The 18,818-nt window shown below is 34.7% G+C and overlaps 1 protein-coding gene across 3 annotated transcripts in view; it reads left to right on the top strand.

Annotated features, from left to right (window-relative positions):
* The first annotated feature begins 6,060 nt into the window (after positions 1-6,060).
* Positions 6,061-18,818, top strand: part of LOC108326633 (uncharacterized) — a 29,981-nt gene continuing 17,223 nt past the window's right edge. The window contains exons 1-10 of one of the 3 annotated variants that reach the window (XM_052875313.1): positions 6,061-6,748; positions 7,396-7,457; positions 7,632-7,769; positions 7,896-8,171; positions 9,743-9,829; positions 15,757-15,858; positions 15,946-16,011; positions 16,777-16,884; positions 16,975-17,036; positions 17,934-17,978. In XM_052875313.1, coding sequence (XP_052731273.1) covers positions 6,229-6,748; positions 7,396-7,457; positions 7,632-7,769; positions 7,896-8,171; positions 9,743-9,829; positions 15,757-15,858; positions 15,946-16,011; positions 16,777-16,884; positions 16,975-17,036; positions 17,934-17,978 — 1,466 coding nt within the window. In that variant the 5' untranslated portion in view covers positions 6,061-6,228. Of the gene's footprint in view, positions 6,749-7,395; positions 7,471-7,631; positions 7,770-7,895; positions 8,172-9,742; positions 9,830-15,756; positions 15,859-15,945; positions 16,012-16,776; positions 16,885-16,974; positions 17,037-17,933; positions 17,979-18,818 lie in introns of all 3 variants that reach the window. The other 2 variants (XM_017560237.2, XM_052875314.1) reach the window with 2 other exon arrangements.

The following is an 18,818-nucleotide window of genomic DNA, read 5'->3' as shown; positions in this document are numbered from 1 at the left end:
TTGTTTTATTATTTCCGTTTCGCAAAATCGATATTGATTGTTCCAACAACAATTGGTATAAGAGCTTGCTTTGATATTCTTTCAAAACTTTTCGAAAAATGTTCGGTCATCAAAATCAAGTATATGTCGAAGGTGCTTCCATCAATAAACCACCCCTTTTTACTAGTGATTAATATGCCTTCTGGAAAGTCAGAATGGAAATTTTTATGGGGTCTGTTGACAGAGGCATCTAGGAAGCTGTACTAAATGGTCCCTTTCATAAAAGAACGGTTGATGATGTACTAAATGGGGACCAAAAACTTTCTTGCTTAATTTTGCAGGATAAGTTTACAAAAAGGAGAAAAGAGCTCTATGGTATGTTGTTTTTGGAATTGATGCTCCAAGCCAGGGAGTGACTCCATCAAGTGGTATCCAAAGCCTTGGTTTGAGCGCCACGTGATTGAGCTAAGTGTTTTTTAAACTGTGTTGTTGCATTTATTTTAGTTTATAAATTAGTTGCTGAATCATTAATATCTTAACCGCTTGAAAAATGACTATTGATTTCATGAATTAATTAAGTTTGATAAAAGCTGAATTTGATTTGCTAAGAATTATTGAAACTGGTTTGGAATTGCAAATACTAATCTGAACCGGCTTGTAAGCATTTCTGCATTGCATTGGACTGAACATATCTTAAAATATTTTTCAGAATTTGTTTTTGAGTTTAAGGAAAATATCACATTTAGGGGGAGAAATTTTTGTTTAACATCTTATGTCATGATCTTGTGATACTTGATACCCATTTAAGGGGGAGATATATAAGGTTGTTAGATACCTTGTTATTTATCTATACTCTGGTATGTCATCATGTATTTGCCTCTCATTTTATAAATTTTCAAATTTTATAATATTTGAATTGCATCGTTCTTTTGTTGAGGGTGAAAGCCACTTGAGAGGCTGTCTTTATTTTTATGACCTAATAAGAGAATTGGGAGTAATAAATATGTCTTAGAAGTAAAATTCATAATAGTTTTGAGTTTTTCGTAAGTCTAGCGTATTTAATCGATTATTAAGAGGCTGTAATCGATTATCCTAGCTCGTTTTTTTAATTACGTCGGTTGCCTGGTGTATTTACCGAACGACGCATGCTCTGTTGTTCGGTTATAGTTGTGATACGGACCGGACGGTTCATATGGTACACAGGGAGAAGTACGTCAGCTACCGAACGGGTTTAAGAAGTACACAATAATTGGGTTTTCCTTCTTTTAATTAAACCGGACGATCCATATGGTACATTAATTTTTTCCTCTTGTTATCATTTCTTGCATAAATTGATTGGTTGAGGGGGAGTTCTTTTAACTTCTTTTTTGCTTATGATAAAAAAGGGGGGGAAAGTGTTTTCAAGTAGTGCAATTACTTCTAACATGTCTTGGTTTGTGAGTTTGTATTCTATGCAGATACACAAAGATGCTTTTAAACAAGGGATTTTTTATCATCATCAAAAGGGGGAGATTTTTACCAATGTGGAGCATTGATGTATTAAGAATAAAGATTTTGATGATGTTACAAAGTGAAGAATATGAAAATCGTATTGAGTTTAAAAGCATATTAATATGTTGATCCGCGAGGAAAAGAACAAGAGCGCAGATACAAACCGAACGACATATAACAATTGAAGGCACTATCAGTCAACGACCGAATGACATATGAAGGCCAAACACAGCTGAAGGCAGAACACTGTTCATGGCCAAACACAGTTCAAGACCAAACATACATTCACAAGACCGAACAGAGTTGAACATTGGCTAAACTTAGTTGAAGACCAAACTATCACTAACAATAAAGGCCGAACACCATATCGTAGTTCAAGGCTGAATACAGAATGGATGACGAACATTGGCCGAACACAAGTTGAGGACCGAACGGTGTTAAACACAGTTGAAGGCGGAACACTGCTAAAAGACTGAATGGCGCATAACAGTGGAAGACCGAACGGTGTCAAACACAAGCTGGACGATGTTGAGTCCAACTAACACTATAGAGGAAAATGTTAAGGTTGGAAAGTTTACAAGTATTGAGCCGAGAGGTGGAGAGCATGAACGAGACCGAGCAGTGGAGAGCATGATCGAGACTGAGCAGTTAGCATCGAATGCTGAAAAACTTTAAGGAGACAAGCCGAACGACAAAAGGCAATAAGGACTCAAGCCGAATGATCAAAGGCAGTGAGGAATAGAGCCGAACAACAGAAGGCAATCAGGGCTCAAGTTGAATGGTAGAAGGAGTTGAAGAACTGAAGCCGACTGATTTGAAATGTCAATATTCAAACTATTCCAAATCTTGCTGATAATCGATTATCAGTTACAATAATCGATTATCACTGACAGTTGTAATATGTCGTTTCAATTTCAGTCGAGCAGGCTATATACACTCTCTTTCAAACCTTTCAACATTATTTATGCCATTTTGAGAATACAGTTTGTTTGAGGAAGCTCTCAAAGAGATAATGTGCTCATTGTCAAGTCTTGTGAATAGGAGAAGCTCGCGCTTTGTGTGTTAAAGGTCGTAGTGGATCTCTTCATGTTTACTGAGTGGTTTCTTCTTGTTCGTTTGTCGAATGAAGGTTTTTCTTTGCTGTACTTAATTTCTATTCATCATATTGGAATTGTGAAACAATATTTTAGTGAAAAGGTTAATCGCTATTTATAGTGATTAACGACTAGACGTAGATCTTTTGATTCGAACAAGATACAAATCTTATGTGTGATTTTTCTACTCCCTACATTATTTATATTTTTTGCACATCAACTATTAATTAAAACGTTTATAAGAAAATTAAAGGAACCATTTTTTAAATTGACAGAACAAGCTCTTCACTTTTAAACAATTCGTATCATACTTTGTTTTGTTATTTCCGCTGCGCAAAATCGGTACTGATTGTTCCAAGAAGGTTGACTCAACTCGATCTTTGGGATGGGTTGTCAAGGCTCAACCTTTGGGACGAACTGACATAACTCAACCTTGAACCCAAACCAACTTAGCTCGACCTTCCCCCTATGTTGATTTAGCTTAACTCTTCTCGGGCTAACTTGGCTCGTCATTCGACCTGTTCTTTCTCAACTATACCTTCGGCTAAGCTTGACTTGGCTCAACCATCACTGTTGCTCGACTTGGATTGACCTTTGACTTGATTTAATCGGCTCGATTATTGACTTAAAATTATCTTGGCTCGACCTTCGACCCAAGCCTTGTCCCTTGACATTTGGCCTAAGCCACTCCATTAATCCTTCACCCTGAGCTTACTTCACTTAACCTTCAGCCTCAACTAGCTCGGGTGGACCTTTGGCTTGATCTTCAACCCCGACTAATTCGGCTTAACCTTTGGTCCAAGTTGTCTTTACTTGACCTTCAGCCTGGACCAACTTGGCTCGACTTTCAACTCAGACTAAATCGACTCGACCTTTGACCTAGGCTAACTTGGCTTAACCTTAAGCTTAAACTGGCTTCACTCGACCTTTGTCCTAAACCGAATTTACTTGACTTTCAACCTGGGGTTACTCTGGTTAACATTTGGCTTGGGCCACTCCACTCCTCTCCATCCTTGATCGACTTTGCTCGACCTTCGACCTTAACTGACTGAGTGGATATTCACCTTGGACCAACTTGGCTCGAACTTTGACCCTGACTGTCTCGGCTTACATTTGACCCATGTTGATTCGACTCGACCTTCGGTCCAAGCTTACTTGATTCGACCTTTAATCTAGTTCAATTCTGGGTCGTACCATTCCACTCGTCCTTTGGCTTGAGCTCCACTTGACCTTACCCCAAACTAACTCGACTCGACTACTCAAGTTAACTTAGCCCGACCTTTGGCCCAGTCTAACTCAACTTGATCTTTGGTCCCGATTGAATCGACTCGAGCTTTGGTTTTTGTCTAATTTACAAGAACTGACATAACTCATCCTTTAGCTTGATGAATTGGGTTGAATTTTGGCCCCGATCCATTCAACTTGACCATTGATCCAAACCTAGTCCACTTCATATTTGGTTTTGACCGAAGGTAAAGTAAGTTTGTTGAAACTCATAGTTGAGCTGAGTCGACTCAAACTAAATGTCAAGATGATTTGATCAAGCCGAAACTTGATATGAATTCACTTTTTGGATTTATAAACTTTCTTCATTCTGACCAATGAAAAATTCCATAACTTGTAAAATTTCAATTTTCTTCTTCTTTTTAGTAAATTTTAAATTATATTATTTTAGTTATTTAATACATCCTTAAAATTCTTTAATTTTAAAATTCTTTTAATGTTTCATCCAAACAAATTATTTTACTTTTTGAAATATTTTAAATTTCCCAAATAAATAAATCTATTCTTAAATTACTTCATCCAAACACAATTTTAAAGAATGAATATTACAAGTTGGGATGACAACTGGTGGGTCGGGCACGGATTGCCTACCCGCAACCCACTCGGGTATCCGTTTAGAAAATATCCGCGGGTATTTTAAAACTCGCGGATACTCGCGTACCCGCGGATAAAAAAAACATTTTATAAATTTTTAAAATAAAATTACAATATATATATATATATATATATATATATATATAAATTAAATTATATATAAATTAAAATTTAATTTTAATTAAATTTAATCTAATAAAATATAATATAATTTTATTTTTGATTAAATTTAATTAAAAAATATATTAACTATTTTTTTTATTATTTTTTGCAGGTAACAAGTACTCGTGGGTCGGGTAGTATATTATCCGTATCCTACCCATTTAGAAGCGGGTATGAAAATACTCGCTACCCGTTATCCGCGGGTAGTAAATATCTGCAGACAATAACTACCCGACGTGAATTTTACCCGTGGATACTCGTGCTCGCAGATTTTTTTGTCATCCCTAATCACAAGTATCAATTAAATATTTAAAATATTAAGTAATTATTTAGAGTGTCAACAAACACATAAAATTACTCCTAACTACTAAAATACATAACAAATGAGTTTAAACTTATGAAATAATTTGAAATAGTTTAAGAATTCATTGTATTTTTATGTTAAGAGAATTCAAGATAGATAAAGAAACTCAATTATGCTCACCGCTAAACATATTTAATCCATAGAATTAAGTGTGAAAGCTTTCATTTGAGTAAAATATAGGAACATAAAATCAAATAAGACAATAATATATCAATATAAAGGTGGAGTAAGTAATAAGATAATAAAAAGAAATATGAAAATACTTTTGGGAGTGGATAGTAGAAAAAAGAAGTAAACTTAATTTTCTCCAAAATAAACTCAAACATCTTATCTCCTAAGAATAAGATAACATTCAATAAATCATTTCACACTCAATGTTCCGTAAGTTACTCTCCAAATTATAGTTATTAATGAAAGAATTAGTTATAAAAACTAAGATCTACCAATTTATTTTGAAAGAAAAGATTTCAAAACTATGGTTATAAATAAAGAAATAGCTTTTTAACCCATCATTATGTATTAGTGTAACCCGACTCAATCAAAAGACTTCATAATACTTAGATTATAATAATTATTTATGATACAATACTTAGATTACAATAATTATTTATGATACAATACTTAGATTACAATAATTATTTATGATATGGCAATATAATTAAGCTGTAAAATTATATTTATAACGAATCAACACAAAAGATCACTATTCTTTCTTTACTGGAAACTTTTTACTCATGAATTTTTAATTGAGAAAAATATATAAATATATTCTTTATTGCATGAAACTATTTAAATAAATCCTTTCACGATAAATTATAAATAAACAGCCAAAAAATACATTTAAAAAAAACACTTAATTAAATATTTTAGTTTTCTAAAAAAAAGACCAAAATGAATACTTTTTCTAAATTCTGGATAATAGAAAAAAGAACTATTTCAAGAAAATAATAGTATATCAAAATGTATTTTTTCAAATCAAACGTTGCTAATTATATTTCTTTTCCACATGAAACAATTGCGGTCAATATGTGGTACCTTATTCTACTTAATCAACGGTTGATCAGCCTTGACATGCTTTGTTTTTTGTAGTACACTTGTATAACATAACTCACGTCACAACACAGCACAGATATGGCACCTTTTTGCCTCATTCCCGCCAAAACCTTCTTCAGTTAACCTATACACAAACCCTTTCTCCTCACACAAGTTGAAACCTCATTCTCTCTCTCGCTTCTTTGTACAACGAATCAAACTCCAAGAATGGACATAGATGATATGGAAATGGATATTCCGCTCCCTGATGAACTGGAGTTTCTGGAATCAAATTTTCACGAACCCGAGCAAAATCAAGAAGAAGGAGAAGATCATCATTATCACTTCGCAGACCTCGAACCCCCGGCTGAACCGTACTCTCCACAACCGCCACCAGATCTCGAGGCTCCTTCGGTGGATATCGAATCAAGCGGTCACAAGCGGTCGCGTTCGAGTTCACCTCCCGAAGAGGACAAGAGAGCGAAAGTTAGGGTTACCGTCGAGGAGGTTTCCTCCGCCGAGGAGGCCGCCGACGAGGACTGGCTTCGCTACTCTCCTCCACCGCAGGAGCCGGCGGCGAAGGAAACAACGTTCGCGAAGGAGAAGACGTTGTCGAGATTCGCCTCGGAGATTGACGGCGAGTGCATGCCGATCACCGCGCCCAACGGCGACAGGGTTTATGCGAAGCTTACCCGGTTTCAAGGAGAAGAGCGCGTGAAGACGCTCGATTGCAATGGATATTCTGCTGGTAATTTTTTTGTCTCGCGAACTGTCTCTCTCTCTACATTTTTTATTACTTTTAATTGTAAGATTTGAGATTAGTATGATGTTTTTATTTTCTTTCAATGTTTGAGGTACATGGATTTTAATATTTCTAAGTCTACATGAGTAATTTATTTTCATGAAGAGCTGCTTAGGGTAAAGGCTAATAGTTTGGTGGTTGGGATGAAACTGGTAAAAATGAGATTAATGTTTTTTCTGAAAGAAAAAAAACCCTGAACTGAATATGCACTAATATTATCTGTGTTTATCACAATTTCAAGTCCTTTGGGCGTTTTTGGAGGAAAGGTTTTGGAAAAAAGAAGGAAGGGTAACTTTTTAACTAAGGGAGTTAATTTAATTTTTGTAAAGTAAATAGATGCATATAATCGGGGGAGATTTTGTTCCTCTAGATAAGATATATGACTTGCTTATAAAAAACTATTAAATAAACGCAAAATATTCGATTTGATTTTCAATATAAATAAATATATTCCCTTTTTTTCCAATGCAAAATCCGTCACCCAAACATGTCTTAAGGAATCCTATTATTTGGGTGTGAGGTTTTGGCTTAAATTTTGATAACGAGCCTTGTTGATTACTGAGCTTATTTGCATGAATTGTATTTGGTTGCAGAGCTTAGTTCCGAACCAATTAATGTTATACTTGAGAGGCTGGAGCAAGAGGCTTTTGCTAAGGTTTGGACTCAAGGTTAACAATGTGCTTTCTGAGCTTCTAAGGGCGAAACTTGAATGAAAATTTCAATGTTTTTGTGTTGTGTTGTTTGTTACTTGGAATGCATCTGAATTTGGTAATCAAATGTAGCTTTTTGATGTTAGTGATTGCTTATTCCTGTTCTTGTGATGCTGAAGGCCTTGGAAGCTAGTTCTGAAGGTCAAAGTGTTCCAGATGTTCCTGAAGCACAAATGGTTAATGAGAAACTTTGGGTTGATAAATATGCTCCGAAATCCTTCACCGAGCTTCTCAGTGATGAACAGACAAATCGTGAGGTATCTAAAGTACCATTTAGTTATGGAAATAATTTATTAGAACTGCTGCAGTTAAGGATTTCATTCTTTGGTTTTCTAGGCTTGGCTTATGTTGCCGTGACTAATTTGATTGGTTGACTAGGACAGGTACTGTTATGGTTGAAGCAATGGGATTCTGTTGTGTTTGGATCTGAAATTCGGAGCACATCAGATGATGTTTTGTCTGCTTTGAAACGCCATTCTTCTATTGTCCACAATCAGAAACCTTTGAATTCAAAGTTTCCTAGGAAGAATGGAGGATCCAAATGGAGTAATGGGGGAAGGTATGTAAATTCTGTAAGTATGGATGACAGTGGTAGTTCAAAGAGTACTCAAGATGCATGGAGTACGAAGTCAAGGAATATTGGTCCCCCAGAACAAAAGGTATATATAAGATTCTCAGTTTTCCATTGTTATTGTGTGCAACAACAGGGACACTCCCTGTGTTGATTTTTTCTTGATTGAATAAAAATCTCAGTTCCTATCAGAACATAACCATCTTTGGTTAGCTTGCAACCTTCTACCACTGGTGAGAAAATTGGACTTGCCGCTAACATGTTGGTCTTTGAAAGTATATCCTGAACATACTTGGACCGAGTAAGATAAAAAGATCCATTAAACTAATAACAAACTTTATTTCCAAACTTGATATCAAAGTGGGATCAACAAGGGCATGTTTCATTGATATTGATTCAACACGAGTAAGTAATCGAGATGAAGATGTCTTTAAACTATGCCAAACTTGGTTCATATTTGAATAGGATTGACTTTTTGTGAAAGATGTGTATATCAATAGTTGAGGATGGAATGAGCATAGAGGAATCAACATAAACATCTTGAAAAGTTGAGGATGTAGATTGGGTCGTGGTTTGTAATGATGAGTGAGGATGGTGGGGGTCACAAGGAGAAGCATATGAAGTTAGTGGAGAAGGGACAAATTGAGAGGGTGAGAAGCTGGGCAAGTTTGAGGTATATAAGGAAGAAAAATAGAATGAGGTGGTGAGTGTTAAAGATTCCACATGGACGAGAGATAAAATCAAATTATTTTGTATAAGTGAAGTGCAAACATTACTAGTTTTGTAGATTGAAATGAGTATAGACCTATTTACTAAAGGATGATGAGGTTGCAAGTAAGGAAATAAAGTGGGATTAGGAAACTTGTGCTCATTTTAAACAATCTTTGGAAACAAAAATGTGACCACGGGAAGACAAGCACTTGTCTCCTTTGAGAGAGATAAATATCATAGAAAGACGCACTCTTGGGACCTAAAGGAACATTTTTGTGTTTTTTATACGGCCTAAGGGAAAAAAAAAACTATGGTCTTAGAAAGTGATAGTGAAGTTGTTTATTGATAATTTTGACAAAATTGGTTCTTGATAATACTATGTTCAGTTCTATGCAAAAGAGACTAATAAGTAAGTTATCAAGACCAATAAAAGTTGGTTAGTTTTGATTAGCAATGTCATAAATTTGAGTTTTATTTCAAAAGTAAACAGACAATTATGTTTTGCCATTGTTCTAATAATGATTTTTCTACATATATAAGCACAAGAATAATGGTTTGCCGTTCTCATACATATATTATTACCATTGTTCCTATAATAATTTTTCTGCCAATGTGTGCCTTATGCTGTTAATAGGCCAAGAAATACAAGTTGTTTATCTTATTAACAAACTTTACAATAAATTACCGTATATGGAATTTAGCAATTAATACACTTGAAGTGCATGTATCCTATAATAAGTATAAAAAAGTGCTCTCTTTTGTTTCTATATAAAGGACTGGAGGTGGTATTATTATCCTTGTAGTCTTGCAATTGCAGTATGCTCTTTGGTTGTTTGTACATGACATGAGATGGAACCATTTTATTTATATTAATGTTTTATGATATCAATCATATTAGATGCCGAGTGTTGAATCCCATTGGTAACTAGATTTTTAAAATGATTACAGATCCTTCTGCTATGTGGACCACCAGGTCTTGGGAAAACAACACTAGCACATGTAGCTGCTAGGCATTGTGGATATCATGTGGTAGAGGTATTTTGAATTATTTTACATATGGAATCACAAGTCTTCAAGTTGTGTACGCGTTTACTTTTTTAGAATAATTTAAATTATTTTCTAAGCAATAATTGTTTTTGTGCTGTAACTATTTGTATTCTAGGTTCTAGTGATGAAGTCTTTTTTTTTTTTATTTGTTTTGCTCTCTCTTTGCACTTTTGTTATGTATTCTAAGTTCTAGTGAAGTTTTTTTTATTTGTCTTGCTCTCTCTTTGCACTTTTGTTACAAGAATATGAAAGTGAATCTAAAGAGATCTAAGTTGATATCTCTGAAGTTCCTTTCCTCATTTTTTTGAAGTTGGTATTAGAGCAAGTAGATTCTGCCATGCTTCTCACTATCGACAAAGGAGAAGGAAAATAAAATGTAATTTGCCTCTGCTTGGCTGATGACCTCTATATCTGCAGCACCTTTTCCGAGTAAAGTCAAACTTGATCAGTCACAAAGGATGTTTCCTCACCACCTGGCAGCAAGCACACTTCTTTGTGTGGCTTACATAGCTGCGTGACATATACACCCCAACCTTCTTGTCATCAGGAGGATGTTGTGACACTTCCGTTGGTTTTGTTGACTTCCCTTGTCCCCATTTCACCTGCTTTTTGTCTTCTAGCTTTGCTGGAATGGAGGTCCTCTTCAACTTTTCTTTTGGTTCCCGATTATACCTTTCCTCCATTTCCTTTTCTTGGTCAGAGGATGGGATATTTTTCATCCCATGTAAAAAATTTTGGATCCTCATTACCCTTTTCCAAAACATGACAAAGGCATCCCTTTACCTTAAGTAGGTCCAAACAAGTTAGGGACCATCTGAGAGTGTTTTCTTTGTCTAGTCTGTATGAAGCCTTGGAGTTCCCCAGTATTGTTTGAAAATTTGGATCCTCCATTTGGGTTTTTGGATAAAAAATCAAGGAGATGCAAATCAATGACTTATTATCTGATGACTGATTTTACAAAAAAAGTAGCAATAAAGATTGGCAAGTCGAAATTGCAGCAATGGAGGCTGAACCCACCTGAAGATAAAGTGTCAATGAAGGCCCAATGTGGTAAGAACAAAGACCACAACTCTAGGAAAACCTAGAGCTGAGATGCTGCAGCACAAATTGTGTATGCAGTACGCAATAATTGTTGGATTATTTTCCTTGATTCCAAAATGAAACATTATATAGGTATTTTAAGGAAAATATAATCCCAATTAAAGGAGATAAGTATCATGAGATAAAGGGAATAAATCTTTGGAAATAAAGACTATAAATTAGGAATGTCTAATCCCAATCCCTTAAATGTTGGGATTTCTTGCAACCAAATCTATATTTATTATACAAAATTCTGTATTTAATTATACAAGAAGTGTGCAATATTTATACCCATATTCTACACGGACCAAAAGAAGCAGACAAACAATATTTGATAATGAATTGAATTAAGCTTAGGAAGACAACTAACGAGTGCATTGACCAAGAAAAAACTGTTGTGTTGTTCAAAACATTTAAGATTAAAACAAAGGGAAATTATATTTTTGGAAGGCTTAAAGGACCTTTCTCATGTTCTTCTATTTATATTGATGGAGAGTTGATACAATGGGGAGATGAAAGATCAACAAAATGTCTTAGATTGCTAGGCACAAAACTAGGTATAGTAAGAAGAGATAACCCAATAGACTACTCCCTACTTTAGTCCTATTGAATACATTAACATAAGTACACTTAATAATTATTCTAACACTCCCCCTTAATCTGAAGCATACAAATTGTATGTATCAAGTTTGGAACAAATAAACTCAATCCGAGGTTTTCTTAAGGACTTGGTCAACACATTTGCGAGTTGGTAATTTGATTCAACAAACTCAATGCATATTTCTTTTCATGAACAAAATGACAATCAATAGAAGTTAAGCTCTTTAAGGAACTTGATTATCACAATACATCTTCATAGTTTGGATGTCATAGAAGTTAAGCTCTTTAAGGAACTGCGTCACCCATATAAGTTCACATGTTAGTGATGCCATTGCCCTATATTCAACTTTAGCTTTCTATCGGGCCATTACATTTTGTTTCTTACTTTTCCATGAAATACTGTTTCATCCAAGGAAAACAATATCCAACAGTAGTTTGTCTACCAATAGGCAAACCTGCCTAATTTGCATTTAAGTACCAAGAGACTTGAACGCTTCCTCTATCTTCATATAACAACCCTTGTCTGGGAACCTTTTTGAGGTACCTTAGAATGTGAATGATGGCATTTCAGTGGCCAACACATGGATCTTGCATAAATTGACTAACCACTCTAATTGAAAAAAAAAATAGACTAGGTCTTGTAATAGTGAGATAAATTAGTTTCCAACCAGCCTCCTATATCTCTCTAGGTCATAGAATAATTCACCTTTTTCGTGAATTTTTGATTTGGGTCCATATGATTGTCTATTTGTCTACAATCAGTGATACCTGTTTCTTGTAATATATCAAGAGCATACTTTCTTTGTGAGATTACAACTCCATCTTTTGATTGAGCTTCAATGCCCAAGAAGTATTTAAGGCTTCCAAGGTCCTTGGTTTGAAAATGTCTACACAAGTACTCCTTCAGTTGAGATATTCCAACAATATCATTTCCTGTAATGAGTATATCAACATATACTATTAAGTAAACACATTTCCTGAGAGAGGTATGACAATAGAAGACTGAATGATCTGCTTTACTGCATCTTAGCCCAAATTTTTGAACAATGAGGATGACCAAGTCAATCATGTAACATTTTAGGACTAGAAGTTGCAACACAGGACACACGTGAACGAGATCCAAAATGGTATAATCCTCCACTTTGATATTCTTCTCGAATATGTCTCCTTGAACCACATTCCTATATAACAAGATTTGTTATCAAAGGTTATTGAACAATTTAACGTTTTGGTTAACAGGCTTAAGGAAATTAAATTGAAAGGACAATTAAGGACAAAAAGGACAAACTTTAGATTTGTGGAGGGAGACAGGGAGAGTTGATTGACTCCCTTTAAAGAAATTTTAGAGCCATTTGCAAAGGTTATATAAATGATGTTTTTCTTAAAAGGAAATGGTTGAGAACAAAGGTATTACCAGATATGTGATCTGAAGCACCTGAGTCAATTACCAATGAATTTTGACCTACCATGGATTGGGTAATGCACATTGTTGATGTACTTGGAGTCTTAGATGTTTGTGCCAAGCTAATAGAATTTAACCTTAGACACTCTTAGTGAATTTGGAGTCGACAATTTCAACTTTATAGACATTGGCTGTTTTGGTAGGAAAACCATGCAAGGAAAAACAATTTTCTTGTGTATTGTTAAGAAGTAACTTTAAGCCTAACTCAATCTTAACAAATCGGTTTGTAATGTGAGGTTTGTACCCACTTATATACTTTAAATTGGTTTTATCTGTAGTCGATGTTGGACTTCCAATAGGTATGAACCATCCTTTTACAGTACGTTCACTAAGGATGCCCCTGACCTCCATGTTCTCCTCTTGTAGTGCCACGTCCTCTTTTTCGTGTGACAACAAGGATAGATGATTACATTAGTTCATGAGCTTCCTTAGTTTGAGGCATTGGGAATCGAAGAAGACATGTGATCAAGCTATCCATGGAAGGGTCCTCATCATGACTGGTCAGAAGTTGATCTCTTATTTGATCAAAGTCTGGATGTAAAGCACGAAGGATCATTACCATGTAAGGGGACAAGGGGACAAATTAACTTTCGAGACCGATGGGGTCGGACAACGGCGGACATGGTTGTCGTTGATGACGGAGATAGGTATTTTGGGATCAACCCACTTTGATACCAACTTAATATTAAAACATAGAAAACTTATATTTTTGGAGGGCTTAAGGGACTCTTCTTATGTTCTTCTATTTATATTGATGAAGAGCTAATACAATGGGGAGATGAAAGATCAAGGGATTGTCCTAGACTGCTAGGCACAAAAGTACAGTAAGAGATAACTCAAGACACTACTCCCCACTTTAGTTGTACAGATTATACTAACACAAGTAGACTTAATTATTCCAACAAAGATGTTGTATTACTTTATTATCGTAAGGCTTGTGATCACGAAAATCAACAATTAAACTATCAAGCTTAGGTATGTTCACATGTCAGCATGTCCATGGTTTATACCTTAACTGAAATAAGGTTGTAAACAACATTGTAGAATGATAAATGTCATTTGAGTACACCTTGGCCTTATCTAGACATCATAGCATGTCTTAAACGCTTATCATTGAGATTGCTGTTTGGGATCCAATATCAATGGAGAAGCACAAAATTTGGTGATAATGAACTTGGACCTTGGTTGGGGTATCCTTGGGATAAAGTGTATGTTTGTCAACCTTTGCCTTGAAGCCACAATTGGACAGTTGTAGCCTAAAAATTGTAGCAGTTATGAACCAGGCCAAAAAAGCACTACGGTGTGCTTGGGGTTGATGAGTAACTAGGGTTTGTGAAGAGGATGCATTAATGGGAAGAATGTGACGGGATTGCATGGTTGGTGGCAAGCTCAATAACTAAGTATGCCTCTGGCTGTGGTGGCCTAATCATGAAAGGAGCATTGGTGTAGAGATCTGAACTTGGGTTGGCTTGGGGTTAAGGAAGCTACAAAAAGAGAATATTACGGTTGGCTAGGATCTAAACCTAAATTTTATTAACCTTTAGAGATACCACTTTGATTAAGAATAAGGCTAAATTATAATATATAAGTGGAGTGCGATCCTCAAGTTATAAGTAAGTTGAGTTAGACATAAACCTACTTGCTAAGATGACATCAAAATTCATCCTAGTCAAGTTTTTCTGTAGCTATTATGTCATCGTTATCAGCCTTTTGTTGGACCACCTGTAAATATTTAATAATGCACTCGAGATGTTCATTCCTTTATGCAATTGAGTGTGTTGGAGATCACACATTAACTACGAATAAAACCAAATTATAAAAATTATAATATGTAAGTGAGTTGCAATTCTCATCTCACAAGTCAATTTTGTAAGACTAAGTTAGTATTAACCCACTGATTAAGAATAACAAGTTGAAAAGAAAATGTTGGAATGTTGAATTTCAGAGGTTCGCATATTTGTAGTGAACAAAAGGGATAATTGAATTTCATAAACACAAAGCTGTTCCTTTATTGCAATAATAATTATCTTACAAATATTAATAATGATTATATTACAAATATTAACTTGTTCATGTTTGTGTTATCATGTGTGAAGTTTGCTATACAATGGTGACACTGTAGTAGGAAAGGCTAGTTCCCCATAATATGGTGAACTGATATTTGAATCTTTGTTGAAGAAGATGCCTACGTTTAGTTCCTAACCATACATTGAACAGCATTACTTCAAAAGGAGGGGTATTTGTGGGAATGAAAAAACAGTGGGTGACTTATCTCTGATGATGAATAATACTACTGATCATTTGTATTGGCTACAACTCACATTTGTTGTCTCTGTCCCAGTTTCAGTTTAACCTTGTCTTTAGTCCAGTATTCCTTGGTCTTGTCTAAGTTGTTGAATGCCATTATGCTATATTTACCTTTTTTCTCTTTTAGCTGTTTAATTATAACACCCTCAAAAGCTTTGTGAGATTTACATTGAAGGAGAATGTTATAATCTCTGGATAGTATTCTCATGTTCTTATATATGTTAGAATATTTAAAGTATCATAATGGCATTGGTCATTGAATATCAGGATATGCTTCCTTATTTAATTGGGTCTAGATGTCTAGTATTATCATAAATAGGGGTTAGTGGTAATAGTTGTATTTCTTATCAACTCACATCAATACCAGATCCTAATTATTCGTTGGCTTGCTCTCTCTTTCCTCCCACTCTACATAAATTCCTATAATTTCAACGTATATACTAAACAATTGTTTTAAATTTTGTAGATTAATGCTAGTGATGATCGTTCTACATCAACAATTGAAGCCAAGATTCTTGATGTGGTTCAAATGAACTCTGTCTTGTCTGATTCAAGGCCGAAGTGTCTGGTAGCTTTTCTTTCTTTCAATATTTTCATTTTGTATCTTAGTATCAATGCATGAAGGTGAAATGCTTATCTGTTTCCATTTCCTTAGGTGGTGGATGAAATTGATGGAGCTCTTGGTGACGGTAAGGGTGCTGTGGAGGTTCTTCTAAAGATGGTTAGTGCTAGATGCAAATGTTGATCTGTCTCCTAAAGTGTGCTGTCTAAGCAAACCTATTTAATTGTAGTCATATTGAAGATTCCTTTAATATTGTCCAAGGTCTCAATTTCATCACAATGATCAAACAGGTTTTATACCTCGATGTTTTTGTGGTTTCAATATAATTCATTTACTGGTTGTGTTCACTATTTACGCATTCATCAATGAGAACAATATAAGAACATAAATTTTCTTACTAGACATGTGATAGGCTTGCTGACATTTGTATGTAACTGAATGCAATTTTTTTGTTTTTCTGGTTTTAAAAAGTAGATATACACTTTTGATAGGGTAGAGTTGGGGATCTGAACAAAATGATTATCTGAAGTATTGTTTGTATGCATTTTGTTTTAGAATTGTACCTTTTTTAACAAATTTCCCTAGGTTGAGAGGACTGAAGCTCCTTGCCAATTGTTTCACTTGTAATTGACTAACTACCTTTAATTAAAATACAAATATTTACCACTAATATGTAGCTTCTTCCAACCAAATAAAATTATATAGGTTATTAGAGATCCCGCATCAGCTATTTCAGTTGAATGTCTTTCTATTTCATAATATAGTTTAACATTGGTAAACCTACAACGAATAGGGTAGGGGAAGTTGGGATTGAGGTGGAGCCCCCTTTTTCTAGGAAAAGTATAAACAACAGTAACATGGAAATATTTTAATGAAAGTTTGTTATATGAAATCATAAATCTCTATTCAAACCAAATCATGCAGATTTCTACCGAAAGGAAGCCTTATGCAGGGAAACAAACTGTGGGCAAAGGACAACTGGAGAGAAAGTCATCAAAAAAGGGTTCGAAAACTGCTTCGCTTTCAAGACCTGTGAGTTTTGGATGTTCTGATGTTCATATTGTTAGTATTGTTTACCAGACAAATCATTTGCAGTGATGATGATATTGATTGTTAATGTAGGTGATATGCATTTGCAATGATCTATATGCACCTGCCTTAAGACCATTGCGTCAGGTAGCTAAGTAAGTTTCTGATTCTGATAACTAATCTCCTTAGTTTTTTAGGTGTTAAATATTCCATAGTATCGTACATTGTTTTCTTTGCATAAATTTACTATTATTATTTCCCACAACTTTAAAAACAAAATTCATCCCTAACAGCTGCGACTGAAGTCTTATCCTGCTATTTGAGAAACCTTTGACGGAAAACTTTCATTGGAAATCGATTCCTGAGTTGTTAGAGAATCATGGTACCTCATTAATAGGAAGGATTACTGTCAGTTACTCTATTTGTGTCTCATTCCTAGTTATTAGTGTTGTATAATACTAGTTAATTTTGGGAGTATTTTTTGTTTTATTTCTTTTCATTTTCTTCCTTCTTTTCTTTCTATATAATTTATCTCTGCTTATATGAAATAATCGATAAAATTATTTTCTTCATGCTAATATTTTTTTGTTCTCTTTTAACTGACTTCGAGTCATGTTCAAGCCATGCACTTTGAAAAACTAGTGTCCTTGCCAACAACATCGCCTATGTTTTGACCTTTGCTGAACGGATGCTTACAGCCAGCAACTATCATCAGCCAAACCCCTCCTCACCTTATACAAACTTTTTCTTCCCATTATTGCTGAAGTAAAAGTGTTCCTCTGGGCTCTAACAATCTATTTATAATAAGTTCCTTGACTGTGCTCAAACACACAAGGATTCGTCCATATGGATAATCATCTTATATTCTTACACCTTTTAATATATTGAATTTCAGATGGCGTTTCTTTTGCTACTCCTTTGATTCTTTATCCCTAAATACTACTCTTTTCTAAGCTAGCATTCCTGTCTTTCCTATTTGCATCTTTTTAATTTGTATGTCCAAATGTGTATATAATCTGATTTGTTGACAACATACTTTTGTTCCATGTCAGGGTTCATATATTTGTTCAACCAACAGTCAATCGTGCAGTGAGCAGGTGATGATTAGCTTGAAATAGTTCATACCTCGTACAGATATATTACAAAATTGACGTAGTAAGACTGTTGATAAAAAAACGTTTGTATAGATTATATTATTAATGTTTAAATTAAATTAGCAAAGGAAGATGATTGAAGTTATCAAGTGTTTGGATGACAATGGTGGAAAAAGAATGTGATGTGAAAGGGATGGGGTTTGGGACCATGGAAAAAAAATTAAGGAGCTTTGGATACCATGTTAGAGAAGAAGAAAATGTAAAGGGGGGTTTTCATTATTTCAACACCAAAAATAGTGTGCAAAGGGAGCATTTTATAGAAGCTATCTTTAAGGTATAGTTGAAGAACTTGAATGAAGTAAAAACAGTGTATTTTTTCTTATTACTCTGTTACAATTTACTATTTATTTATAGAGTACAAAGGTGCAGAATACAAAAGGTCAGACACCTCCTAAAACCCTAACCTAACAGTTGGGTTCCCACACATAAATAATAATAATAAAGAAAGATTACATTTCAAGAGGTATAAGAGTGCTAATACAAATATCAAAATAACAAAAGGATAGTTTTCATAGCAAACCGAGAGTACAACAAAAAAGAGAATATTCTAGAATAAGGGAAAAGTAACATGGTGTTATTATTCTCCAATATTTGGGTTGGGGTTCTGTCAACAATTGTCTTTTAGTTAAATCTTTTTCCTTCTCAGGTTCTTATGGTTGATTCTCTTTTCTTTCACCGTTTTCAAGTTTATCTTGATTATATTGATCTACACTCCGATGGTTGTGTTTGTTTTGTCCAACTTTCACCTCCTGAACGTCACAAGAATGGGGTCTAATCAATTAT

The sequence above is a fragment of the Vigna angularis genome, chromosome 3, assembly GCF_016808095.1.
Source record: "Vigna angularis cultivar LongXiaoDou No.4 chromosome 3, ASM1680809v1, whole genome shotgun sequence".
NCBI lineage: Eukaryota > Viridiplantae > Streptophyta > Magnoliopsida > Fabales > Fabaceae > Vigna > Vigna angularis.
Note: the sequence above shows the minus strand (reverse complement) of the source record. Positions and strands in the feature narration are given on the sequence as shown.